Raw genomic sequence first — 13,541 nt, 5'->3', positions numbered from 1 at the left:
ATTCAATAATAATGTCTATTGTTCTCTATAAAAGAATTTAAAATATAGGAGCTTGTTGCTGCAAGTAGAAATGCAGAGCATTGTTCGGATCGTATTAAAGACGCCACATTTATTCGGGTGGTGCAATGGGATACTTTTAGGAACTTGTTTCCGCGCAATTATATAATCGAAAAACGAGCTGAGGCATGAAAAAGCAATAAGAATTTGTCTATCGTTGTCTACAAAAGAAATGAATAGATAGGTGCTTGATTTTGCCAGTAGAAGTGCAGAGCAATGGTCAAACTGTTCTTAAGAATCTACAATTCCTACAGGAAGTGCAATAGGACTTTAAACATAATTATTTAATAGTAAAATAGTCTAAAACGTATAATAGGTTACAGACACTTATCCACTGCCCTGTGCGCAAGAGATGAATCGACAGGTGTTCGCGTTAACAAGTAGAAAAGTAGAGGAGTGGTCAGACGGTGCTTAACAGTGAGATAAACAGGACAATTTTGATAGTTCTTTTTTAACAATGTAATGAAAATAATTTCTATAATGGAGAGCCGGCTGCAAGGTAGAGAATCGATAGAAACTGATCTATTATTCTACACCGAAGTAGCGAACGAATAGATTCTCGTGTTCGCAAGTAGAAATGCACTGTAATGATCAGACCACGTTTAAGACGCAACATTCACTTAGAAGGTGTAGTGGAACACTCTAGAGAATTGTTTCATGTAATTGTTCATGGAGAAGCATTCTGGAAGGTAAAAACTCGATAAAAATTGTGCTGGTTAAAATCGAAGGTATTTTCAATGTATTTATTTAGACAACGAATTTCTCTCAGACAATTATTTTTGAAAATGTAATTATACGGAAGTCGTTACCTTGTACGTAACAGCGACGTACAAAACAGAACATTTCCAAGAACACATCTGCGAAAGTGTGTAATTCCAGGAACATGCACAGAGAGAAACTTTTCTAATTAATACTTCTATGGACGTTTCTTTGAGAATAAAAACGGAAAGAATTCCCGCAGGTAGATGAACAAACACATACCCACCAGCCGGTTCCTTAACTTTTTATTTTCTGGAAAAAAGACGAGAGATTATTTGAACTCTTGTAGAGAGTAAAATTCATTACACAAATTCAAGTTGTAACAGAACGTATTGAAAGAACACTAAAATCAAGTACAATATTTCACGACTCACTAAAATGCGTGCAGCTTATTATCTCCTCGAGGAGGTATTACGAAATCGACTGAATGTGAAAGGGAGGTGGCGGAACGAGGTAAAATGAATCGAACGAAGACAGAAGAGTCGATCTGTTCCAGCACGAAGGCCTCGAACACGATGATCGAGGATCCTCGCCTGACGGTGGACACGATGGAACGCAACAGCCAGCAGTACGCCTCGGAAAAACGACCCAATCACGTTCTGAAACCGGTTCCGTCGCAGCAGTACCAACAGGAGTGCTATCAGCACGATCCCCCGCACCAGCAGTCGCACTATCAGAGGCATCATCATCACCACGGGCAACACCACGGGCCACAGTACACGCTTCAGGTCAGATAAGTTGATAGAAAGAGAAAATCAAGAAAAACCAAAAAAAAAAAAAATACAGAACAAAACAAATCAAAATAAGAAAGAACCTGTTCTCACAAAGTAGAGAACGATGTCGCTGAGCGACGTCCCTCGGACTTGATTTTATTCCTCCCGCAACACGTCACGATCCCAAAAGCATCTCCTCGAACGCACGAACGACACGGGCGCGCCCCCTTTTTTTCTCGGCCGCTTTTCTTTTTTTCGCCCAACCGAATTTTAATATCTCGTTGGCGGCTCGCTTTTTCATTTCGCAAATTTTTCGGGCTAATCTAGAAGAGTCGGTGCCGCCTCGCGCGCCGTTTCGCGGTGGGCCGTTCTCGTTTCGTCGAGCCCGAGATAACGTTCTTTCAACCGGATTCTGCTTCCTCTCGCGACGAAGAGGAACCACGCGGGGAAACGCCACCGGAATTCTCTGTGCAGCTCGTTTCGTTCCGTTCGCTATATCCTCCCCTCCGTTGCGATGCGATCTCGTTCGATAGAGGCAACGAAGCATGATCCCTCTACAGCAAGAGAGTTTGCGACAGAATGAGAGATAGAGGAGACTCTCTCTTAGTGTTTGATTGCTCGTTGTACGATAGTAGCTGGCTGGACTCGAGGGCCTCGTCGTTGCGACTGGCGTGTCCAAGCAGGACTCGAAAATTAATGATAATCTTCATTCTTGCGAATTCGTCTGGAAATGTTGTGCCACTGGAGCTTACTTTCGATGTAAAACAGTCGTTCGAATTGATTAAATTTTTTGTCATTTTCTTGGACTTTTAATCGAGGCACTTATCAATAACACTTGTTCACGCGTTTCAATAACACTTCAGCTTACTTTCAACGTGAGTCAGTCGTTGAAATTGGTTGTAATTTTCTTGGACTATCAATCGAGGCACTTATCAATGACACCTCTTCACGCGTTTCAATAACACTTCAGCTTACTTTCTACGTGAGTCAGTCGTTGAAATTGGTTGTAATTTTCTTGGACTTTCAATTTTATACATCGATAGCACTTCCTGTAGCTCATCTATGCTAGATAAAAGAAATAAAATGTTTATTGATTTAAAAAATAGCGTTGTTTATGGGTCGCCTTAGATGGGGCTATTTCAATTGGAAATGTCGGATAGTATAGTGACGTCAGTGGTTCGAAAAATCGAGGTCGTACAATGTTAAGCATTAAAATGAATGAAGTTAATGGAATTAACAATGACCAACGGAGGCAAAGCAAACCTAATTAATTCGTTGTGAGACACCATAGAGCCCGTGACTAGCAGAAATTGGATCTTGGAGTACCTTCTTGGACACGCCAGCGTTCTACACACCTCTCAGCCACTCACGCAAGACTTTTCCGCAGAAAACCGGACATTCCGGTGAGGCATGAACGAAACCCCCTCCCCCGCCCCCTTAGTTTTCGATCTAGTGGTTAGAATGGAGTTTCTGCAAGCGTTTGCTCGCCCTCGCAAGCCAAGATCGTTTTTGAATCACACATACCATCGTAGCGTGCTTGTCGACGCACCCCTTGTCCGTTTCGCTCCTCCGAATCGCTCGAGTCCCCTAAACGTGCGCGCAACTCTCGATATTTCCATTTGTTTTTCCTTCTGTCTCCCACTCTCTCTCTCCTCGCTCTCTCTCTCTCTCTATCTCTCTCTCACTCTCTCTCTCTTTCTCTATCTCTCACTCTCTCTGTTCTCATCCTATCTTTCCGGTCGCACTTGTCGGGAAGTGGTCTCGCGAACAAAAGCATCGACACTGGTACATATTGAATCGAAAAGTGAGAGAGAGAGAGGGAGAGAGAGAGAGACGCGAACGCGACGAGTGCACGTGCTCCACTCGAACGCTGATAATCACGGTGAATAAGAGCAATCCACGTACTGGGCCGGGATGATTTAATTCTAGCTGTTTTTCACCCCGATCGGTCATATCGCCCGTCACGTTGACGTCCTACGGACCGAGAACCCTCACAAATGGAGAACAACCCTTCCGGAAAGCTTTCGAAGATGTCGCTCGGGGATTAACCACCCGGCTTCGAATTTAATCGATTTATTTCTCTGAAACGCACTGGTCAAACATTTTTCGGTTTAAATATATCTGGACCGAGGGTGCATGCAAAATAAAAATTTCCTGAATGAATTGCGACAAACTGGAGCGGAACAGAAATTTATTTTCTTTCTAAATACATTTAACCCTTTGTACTTGGATGACCCCTCTTAGGGGACATTATGTGTCTAGAATCGACAGCTCCGAGTGCAAAGGGTTAAAATAATGTAACAGTATTTTTAAAACTTGTTTTTACTGTTTCCAATTACATCTACCCTTTTTTGTTACAAATGCATAAAATCCGCTAATTATAACTCGTGTGGCGCATGATTCTAACCCGGGCAGTTAACACTCGACCCTCCCTTGTCTTTTAAAATGATCACTTTAGCTACCGATTGTGTTATACTCCTTTAAAAATCGATTATACTCAGCTAATATTTTAGCTTCTTAACAATAGCAATGACAATTTCAATCGTTGACCAAGAAGCTACTTCGAGTGCGATCTAATGAAACCTTCTTTCAGGATTAATGTGAAAAAATAATTATCCAAGAGATTTTTGAACATTTATCTGCAGGAAGCCTGTTAACACATTAGCTGCCTCGTGAGTCGAACAATGGTGAGAGGGTTTTATAAATTAATTTTTATTACGGTATATTCGAGTACATTAAATTTGATTAAAATTTGTGACATAGAGTGAAGAAGTAATCAGTATGATAATTTCATCTAATTTCGGTTGTACTGACTAAATGATTCTGATTCTGTGGGAATTTTGGGGATTGTGATTCGGCAGTCAATGTGTTAATGTGACTTTCGACAATTATACCAAAAGGAAGCTCAAAAATACTTTTTCGTATAATAATCTCAAACGAAATCATTAGACTACATTACCGAAAGTGATTCGCTGGTTTATGATTGTAATTGCAGTAGCTATTGAACAATCTACAGTACCGTTGGGCAAATTGTTAAGCTAAGTGTCGTCCTCCTTTGGTGTCAAATTGACTCTTGGGAAAATATTGTGACAAGATTTCTCACTTTCTCACGTGTCGAATTAACACCCAGATCCATCGAGGGTTGAAAAACGAGCGTCCCGCACCTAGAAATCACAAACGTTTTAATCCCCCGTCTCCAAACATTCGAACAAATCGAATTCTACCACTTAGAACCGTAGGCTCGCACAAGCATTGACCAATCGGCACCGGTTCCCCTCGGTTCGCCGTTCACCACCCCCTCCCCGGCAGATCAAGATAGCGATTTGAGTGATTTATGCGGTCAGCGGAGTGCATTACGCATGCATTTGGTTGCATCCACTAGCCGCCGTGCCGGTGTCCCTTTCCCAATTACCCGCAATCTCCTTGTAGGTAATTTAATTTAGGTACGCGTGCCTAAGTAGCGCCGGATACAGCCACTTCTACCATAACGCGATTACGATCTTCCGGGGCAGCCGAACCGTACACCGTTTCGCATTAGTCGAGATCGTTAACGTCGGCCCGCGAAACGTTTTCCCGGCACGGTGACTCGCGAAACTGGGTCGAAACGAACCCCGTCTCCGAAGAAACTGTTGTAGAACTCGATTCGGAATCGTTCGGTGTATATACTACCAATTGTGTCACTCGGTCCCCGATATTGTCGCTCGCGATTGCACTTCCGGCTCGATCACACTTTTGCTCTTCGGTGCAGAAATTAGCGCGGCAACTCTCAGAAATTCACTCAGCTCTCGTACCTTATGTACGCCTTTTAAACATAGTAATATTCGCAATTGCTAAGTTTGTTTCATCCTTGAGGCGATTGACGCGTCCCCTCGTGAAACAAAGATGGCGGCGCGGTGTAGTTATCCATACATTTCTGGACTTCTTTTAGTCGTCTCAACCTTCTGATTTTAGCCTGAAGTAAATACAAATAAATTTATATTTTTCATGTTCTTGTAAGAATAATACAGTGAATTCTCGATATATGTCAACGACACGTATCGTCCAGGAGCTGTGTTATGTTTACACTCCTCGGCGTGGCCCCTCACGAAGTATACCCCGCGGTAGTGGGGATAATTCCCCGACGTTTATCGTCCAGGCCTTGGCGACATATATAGAGAAATCACTGCAGTTTAAAATGGTGTTTAGTCGTTCTTAACCTGTTAACCGGGGAATTCCCTTTTTAATTACGCAGCACATAACGGGCGCGAACTCTTTCACTAGGACGTGTAAATACGTCACGCCCGGAGGATGTAATTTCATATTATTATTTTGTTTTTATTTATGCTTAAAATAAATGAAAAGACTATGAAATATATATTATTTCGTTTATTTATATATAAAGCACGAAGGAAAATACTAAATTACAAACAAATAGAAAAGGACGTATTCATATGTCCTACCCGTATCCGATATTGTTTACGTTTGACGTATTTATACGTCCCGCTCGGTTAACAGGTTAATGCTAGGGCCATTGAAGCAGTTTAAAAAGAATGTCCAATGTTACGTTACTCATCGAAACACCATCGTGTTTAGCAATGTTTCTTTCGTACAAAAATATATATATACTCACATTTGAAATTGTGCTGTACTATAATGGATTCAATGTAGAAGCATCGCATCAATTTCTGCACCGCACAGAAGTCCAGTGAAAAGATCCTGACACTATGTATTTTAACACTAAGACCCGAGGAACACGATCCACTCGAAAATCATGCGACGTTCGACGAGCATCTACGATAAACTGCTTTACATTAGAGGATCGGTAGCACCTGCATAAATAACTGGATCGGAGGGTTTTAGTGTTAAAGACAGAAGCGTAAATCGTTATCAGACCTGCACGCACGATTACCAGCCGACTCTGGTAGGATCTAATGCCAACTGGTCAAAAGTTACAGATCGCTTATTCGACGGGTTACGGACTGGATCAAAAGGTTTGTTTCTTTTCTACCTGAAGCTCTCTCTCTCTCACTCTGTCTTTTCTGAGCGAAGCATGACACTACCATGAGAAATATTTCTTTTAGCGTGACCGTAACCGAATCCTGCCCCGCCTCGAGCCTAGCCCAGACCTAATCGAAGTTTATCCCAAACTGACCAATCCACCACGGACCTAAACTTCGTCGTCGTCGTCGTCGTCGTCGTCTATTGAAATATATAGTAGACGCATTCGGTCCTGATACAATCCCGGGGTTTTCGGACCCAGCGCGAGTGTTACGCTCGGTCCGCACGACCGCGCCGTCGTCCGAGCTAATTTCGAGCGAAATTATTCAGCCTGGCCCAGTTTCGCGAGAGACACCCTGAATAACGAACGAATACCGCTGGCGCGTATCAGGGTGGTGTATCGCAACTATATATTAAACAAGAAACGGGTCCAATGTATGCACGACGCCCTTGTTGTTGTTCCGTGCCGTAGAAGAAGCGATCGCATCGACGAGAAGCGGCTGCGTTCCGAAATTTCGTTCCGGCCAATCTGCAGCTTTAGTGCCGCTTTTGCATCGGAAGAGGGCCGTTTCCGGTTACGCCCGCGCACGTGTGTCCCTCCTCTTTCAAAATTGAAGAGTGAATTAAGCGTGTCTGTTCCGCGAAGCGCATCCTCGGCCGAACGAGGTCGATCCATGTAAACGGGGACGAGATTTCAGAGTTTACGGTTGTGACGATCGTTATTAGAAATAAATCGTTGCCGAAGAAATCCCGCTGACAAAATGTCCGCCTATACTCCTTGCCTCGACGTAAAGGGCCTAGCCGAATAAGATGGTCAAAACTGCCCTTAGACGTTTTTCAATAATTAATGAACCATTCGAAAGCTGACCAAGAAAAACCTCTCTGAGCCAAATTTCAACCCCCTATCTTGCTCGTGAGGGTAGTTACAGGGTAAATTAGATTTTGAGCTTTTCCGTGCATTTTCCGCACTCTGATGCTTCCCAAAATTCTGAAAAAAATGTGACATATTTTGGACCCTAAGGCGGATTTTTGAGAATTTTTTCCGATTTTTTGGATGCAAACTGTGGTCGTAAAAAATGAAAAACCTCAAAAAAATCGGAAAAATGCAGGTTTCTCAAAAATATGAAAACATGCTATTGAGCTGTTTAGTGCCCCCATAAAGTACCATAACAGGCAGTGTCCTCAATTTTTTTTAGATTTTTTCTTGTGGGCACTTTTTGTCCAGACAAGAAAAACCGAATTTTTTCGACGTTTCTGCTATTAGGAGGAAAGTTACACTTGTTGATTTTATCGCAAGTATATATTTAGTCATTTTTAACGTTATTACATTGAAACAAGTAAGTGTTTGACCTCAGAAATATGTTTTAAGAGAAAAATAAATTCTATTTCGTGCGATATATACCAGAATGTTCGCAACGTTTACAACGTAGCCGGTTGGCCGAGCAGTCAAGGTGTCGGACTACGGAGCGGAAACGCTGGGTTCGAATCCCGTCGAGGGTAAAGTTTTTTTTTCCATACATCATCTTTATTTTTTCAATTTCTTATATAGTTTATTCATGTGATTTTAACAATATTTTTTAAATGTTTTTAAAAAATATTGAGGTAACATTTTTAACTAACTTTTATTTATATTACTCCGATTTGACTTCGAATTTAATGATATTATTTTCTTGGATTAGGCAATAAATTAATATTTATATTATTGTGTTCGTCCACGATTTCCGCCAGATTAGAAATTGCTTGCGAAAATTGGTAAGATTCCGTCAAAAGAATTTTTAAATCTACTTCTGTCATTTCCGGAAAATCCAGAGTATCTACCGAGGATACTGTTTGAAATGGAGTCGTTTTGCAGTTCCAATTATATCCAATTTTTGGAAAGGTTTCGTTGTCTACTTGTTTGTGTAGAAGCTGGTACTTTTGACCTTGTATACTATACATTGCCTCTACAACCCAATGAATTTTCGTGACTTTTCAGGAATAATTCGACTCTTTCGTCGAAAGTTGAGAACGATTACCTTTTAAAGCAGGCATGAGAACTCTGAAACCAAGACCTGTTAAATGAGATGTAACATCTCGAAAACCTCTGTCGACAATACAAAAGTCTCCCCTCTTCAATATGGTTTTCAATCAAGTAACTATAAACGGAAATACATCCTCATGTACGTTACAATAAAGAGGAATGGCTAAGGCTTATTTGTACCTGATACCTCACTTTAAAAATAGTGGTAGTATGTAGCCCTTTTCTTTCAATTTGACAAAAACCAATACTTTGCTGCGCGTTATTTATTCAGAATTCTTCTCATTTCCTCCCTAATTTATGAAGACGCAAGGCTTAGAAACCAGATTAATGAATTTTAATATTAAGAATGTTAGAGAGGACCGTAATGAAGATCATATACAATTAGAGAATCGAGGAAGTGATAGATACTCTAAAACTATATTTACATATATTTTACTCAAAAATGTTTCTTAAATATTTTTAAAACATTAAAAAAATATTTTAAAAATCACATGAATAAACCATGTAATAAAAAATTGAAAAAATAAAGATGATGTATGGAAAAAAAACTTTACCCTTGACGGGATTCGAACCCAGCGTTTCCGCTCCGTAGTCCGACACCTTGACTGCTCGGCCAACCGGCGACGTTGTAAACGTTGCGAACATTCTGGTATATATCGCACGAAATAGAATATATTTTTCTCTTAAAACATATTTCTGAGGTCAAACACTTACTTGTTTCAATGTAATAACGTTAAAAATGACTTAATATATACTTGCTATAAAATCAACAAGTGTAACTTTCCTCCTAATAGCAGAAACGTCGAAAAAATTCGGTTTTTCTTGTCTGGACAAAAAGTGCCCACAAGAAAAAATCTAAAAAAAATTGAGGACACTGCCTGTTATGGTACTTTATGGGGGCACTAAACAGCTCAATAGCATGTTTTCATATTTTTGAGAAACCTGCATTTTTCCGATTTTTTTGAGGTTTTTCATTTTTTACGACCACAGTTTGCATCCAAAAAATCGGAAAAAATTCTCAAAAATCCGCCTTAGGGTCCAAAATATGTCACATTTTTTTCAGAATTTTGGGAAGCATCAGAGTGCGGAAAATGCACGGAAAAGCTCAAAATCTAATTTACCCTGTAACTACCCTCACGAGCAAGATAGGGGGTTGAAATTTGGCTCAGAGGGGTTTTTCTTGGTCAGCTTTCGAATGGTTCATTAATTATTGAAAAACGTCTAAGGGCAGTTTTGACCATCTTATTCGGCTAGGCCCTTTTACTGGGATGTCTAGATCTACTCCAGCGATCGGCAAATGTTCGTATTTCGACAAATATTTCAATGGTTTTAATCGTGAAGGCAGCCGATAGGAGGCAAGCGTGGACAGCTTGCACTGCTCCCGAGCGTCTCCCCGTCGCCCGACCCGCGCGATCTTACAGAGACCATGCTGTGTCTGAAATTGAACTTGATTACAAGGCAAGGGGTTGACCTAACGAACGCGAATAATCGCTTCCCCTTTTTCGCTGACGATTAGAAGTTCAAAGGCGAAGAAGAGGAATCTACAGTATTCCCTCCATAGCGTCGCGGTTCTATCTCCACGATCTTCGTCCTTGATCAGCAAGAGAATTTCCGGAATTTCCAATAGAAAATAGTGTCCATTACTGGCGCCGTCGATCGATGCGACGCTAATGAGGGAAAACTGTATTAATCCCTGATTAATGGGGATGAGCCAAGATGGCGGACGTGCCATCGAGCGCGAAGTTCCGGCGAGCTGTAAACGCGTGTCCGTTCGAACTCGGCCCGCTAAAGGTTTACGCGGGTCTGTTTATTTAAATCGATACACCAAGAGAGAGAGAAAGAGAGCGTGTGTGTGCGCGCGCGCCTGTGTGTGTGTAGGAGACAGATGCAAAGAGAAAGAGAGAGTGGGAGAGGGAGGCATAACGTGCACGCTCGTTAGCGGACCGTAAACGATTTAATCGCTCAAGGGTATTTCCGTTGGTTGCGTTTAACGACAGCGATTCCGGTGCCCGCCACGATATCGTCGCGAATTCGTTTTACGAGCGCGCGCGCGATCCGCCGTCGCGTGTATGCTCAAATTACGTTTACGTACGCGTAATAACGTTACATCGGGCCCCGCGCAGTCTCTTTTCTCCTATCGCCGCGTTCCCCATTAACTCTTTCACAGTACCGGGACAGACCAGCTGTGCCTAGCGAGAACTCTCCCATCGAAACAACTATTCGGCCGTTTTATACCATCGAACGTGATTTCATTCTTTTTCTTTAATTATTTTCGATTTCATCGACTCGCTAGTCTTCTACCTGTTGATTGAATTTAATCGTGAGAAACGGAGGATTTACACGACGATTTTGGTACTCTGGGTCAACAGAGGTCCACGCCAGTTATTTGCATATTTCCCATCGTGTTTTGATGTAAATGAAATATTTAAGCCTGAAGGCCATCGTTGATCACTAGACTGCGGATCTTAATCCAAATTAAAAATTGTCTGCCATCGATTCCAAATAATAGCTAATAAATAGAATGTTATTTCATCCCTTAGTCATTTTAATAGACGATAAATAATATACTGACAAAGTCCTGCTACAATTTAAAATTTTACCTACTCAATTTTCCTATAAATGCATAAAATCCGCAGGTCACATTTCATCCCCTGCGAAATTTAATAATATTATCGAATGACAGGCTAATATTTGTGTAGGTGTTTGATCAGATTATTGATGACGTTATTGTAAAATAGATTAGGTCTCCCACGTATTTTGTTAGAAATAGAGTGGTGGAGATCTTTACAAATTTTTCATTATCCATTTCACTTTCATTACGAGAAATCTTCGAACCGAAGAAAGAAATTTTCCTTCGATCGATTTTTAATGAAATAATCTAACGAAATAGAAACATGGATAAACATTACAGTAATAGACATAGCGAGTTTCCAGTGACATGTTTTGACATTTTTAAAAACTAGAATGGAAACGGGTGCATTCGTTTATTAACAGAACACAGTGCAAAGAAAGTAGAAGAAGAAAGTAGAAAGTAGATCACCGATTTAACGTTTTCAATCACATTCAAGCATTTAGAGAATTTTTTAAAAAACAGCCTTTTTAAAAAAACAGTTCTGAAAACTGAAAAAGAGAAGCACGGTCGTCGGCCCTTAATTTGCCCGAGCGAAAGAAGATATATCGTTAGGTTCATTTAAACGAAACGCTTTACTCGCGTGCAGTGACACGCGTTCTTTCAGCAATGGCGGCATTGTAACACGCGAGACGTCTCTGAAAGATGTAATTACTGGACCACGGATCCTTATGCATTTACAGCGAAGATCTTAAAAAGAAGATGCGACACGTGGTCTCCGCGTTCCTTTTTACATCGCTTTCAGCCTATTGAAATTATTCATGCAGGAAGAAAAACTCCGTCCTGGACATCCGCAGTCCAGTAATTACAAACAGCGAGATGCCCTAGTGAAGCAGTCTGAGGTCACTAGAATTTCTTCAGATCAAAAAGAAACATTTCCCACTCTATTCGAGGTAGAAATAAAAATGTTCTGCATCGTTAGCAGCGGAAACCTTCTCCCTTTTTTTTTTTTTTTGAATAATTCGAATGAGCCTGAACGTATCAATTTTCTAAATTCTCCGAATTTCACCCACTGATTTTTGTCGTAAAATAAGATAATTGTCGTAAATCTCCGCTAATAAAAATCGCTCTACGTGTAACTTGAATCTATTGAGTTTCGAATATGAATTGCGCGCAGGATTCACGGGCTAGCACCGAGTAATTCAGCTTGCAAAAATGATGGATGATCTCGGGACCATTTCCGGTGATTTTAATGGGCTGTGAAGGGGTTGTTCCGATCGCGGACACGGCGCGTTTCCATTGTGACGATTAATTCGCCGCGTCGACCTCGGTTAAATCTTCCGTCGCTGTAATCGAACGATCGCGACCTCGGGCGACGCTGTGCGCGATATCCTCGTTAAAAGGTAATCGCACCGGCACTCGCGTGTCTATACGTCCGTTTCTACCGAACATCCGTTCATTTCAACGTCGCCGTTCGCGGGAGAACCTCCCGTAACCGAACACAAGGCTTCGCGTTCAAACGGTGCAGGATTCCTCGAAGTGAAATGTAACGCGAAACGTAAAGGAGTCCTGTTTTTCTAATTTTGCATGACGCGAGGCACCGAGCATCCCTCGGGATCACCTTTCCGATCCACGGGGACGAAACCGAAGCGTAATGTCGGAGACTCTGCTCTCCGTGAACGGAATTCACCGTCGAGCGAAATCAGACGGCTCGAATGTGCATTCGTGATGCTCGCAACGTTCTGCACCGTACCGATTTCATTAACGTGCGCGGGTGCATTTACTCCGCGCTCTAGAGGGGGTGGGGTCACCCCGTATCGCCATCTTGATTTACGTCAATAACGTTGTCCGCAGAGAGCAATAAATTAAGTCGTGCATTTCAAAGGGAAATGCCGAACGAGTTTGACTAAATTTTGCCAACAGCCACTTCGATCGATCAAGAGGATCCATTGATTTTATAAACACGCTGGCTCCTTTGTGACAAAATTACAGCACGACCAGTACTATGAATTTGGCAAAAATTGCGTACGTTCAATTTTCTTTACCACTTTGAAAATTCGGATGGATCCATTGATTGTGTAAACAAGATTCCCTTGTAACAAAATTACAGTGCAGTAAGTACTAATTTAGTGAAAATTGCGTACGTTCAATTTTCTTTGCAACCAGAACGAAATTATAAAAATGATCCGACTTTTTATTGATATTTCTCTGTTGGTAATGAAATAAATGTTGCTAACAGACACTTTGAAAATTCAAGTGGAAAATTCGAGTGGATCCGTTGGTTTTACAAACAGGTTTCCCTTGTAACAAAATAACAGTACAAAGAGTACTAATTTAGTAAAAATTGCGTACGTTCTATTTTCTTTGCAACCAGAACAAAATTATAAAAACGATCCGACTTTTTATTGACATTGCTGGTAATGAAATAAATGTTGCTAACAGACAC

General features: G+C 41.3%; 1 protein-coding gene across 1 annotated transcript in view; it reads left to right on the top strand.

Moving 5' to 3' along the window:
* Window positions 1–7,254, top strand: part of LOC143362430 (kin of IRRE-like protein 3) — a 317,490-nt gene extending 310,236 nt beyond the window's left edge. The window contains exons 12-13 of the mRNA XM_076802599.1: window positions 1,313–1,544; window positions 6,979–7,254. Coding sequence (XP_076658714.1) covers window positions 1,313–1,544; window positions 6,979–7,047 — 301 coding nt within the window. The 3' untranslated portion in view covers window positions 7,048–7,254. The remainder of the gene's footprint in view (window positions 1–1,312; window positions 1,545–6,978) is intronic.
* Window positions 7,255–13,541: the final 6,287 nt, after the last annotated feature.

This window comes from Halictus rubicundus, chromosome 17 (assembly GCF_050948215.1).
Source record: "Halictus rubicundus isolate RS-2024b chromosome 17, iyHalRubi1_principal, whole genome shotgun sequence".
Taxonomy (NCBI): Eukaryota; Metazoa; Arthropoda; class Insecta; order Hymenoptera; family Halictidae; genus Halictus; species Halictus rubicundus.
This window is presented reverse-complemented; position numbering and strand designations above follow the sequence as displayed.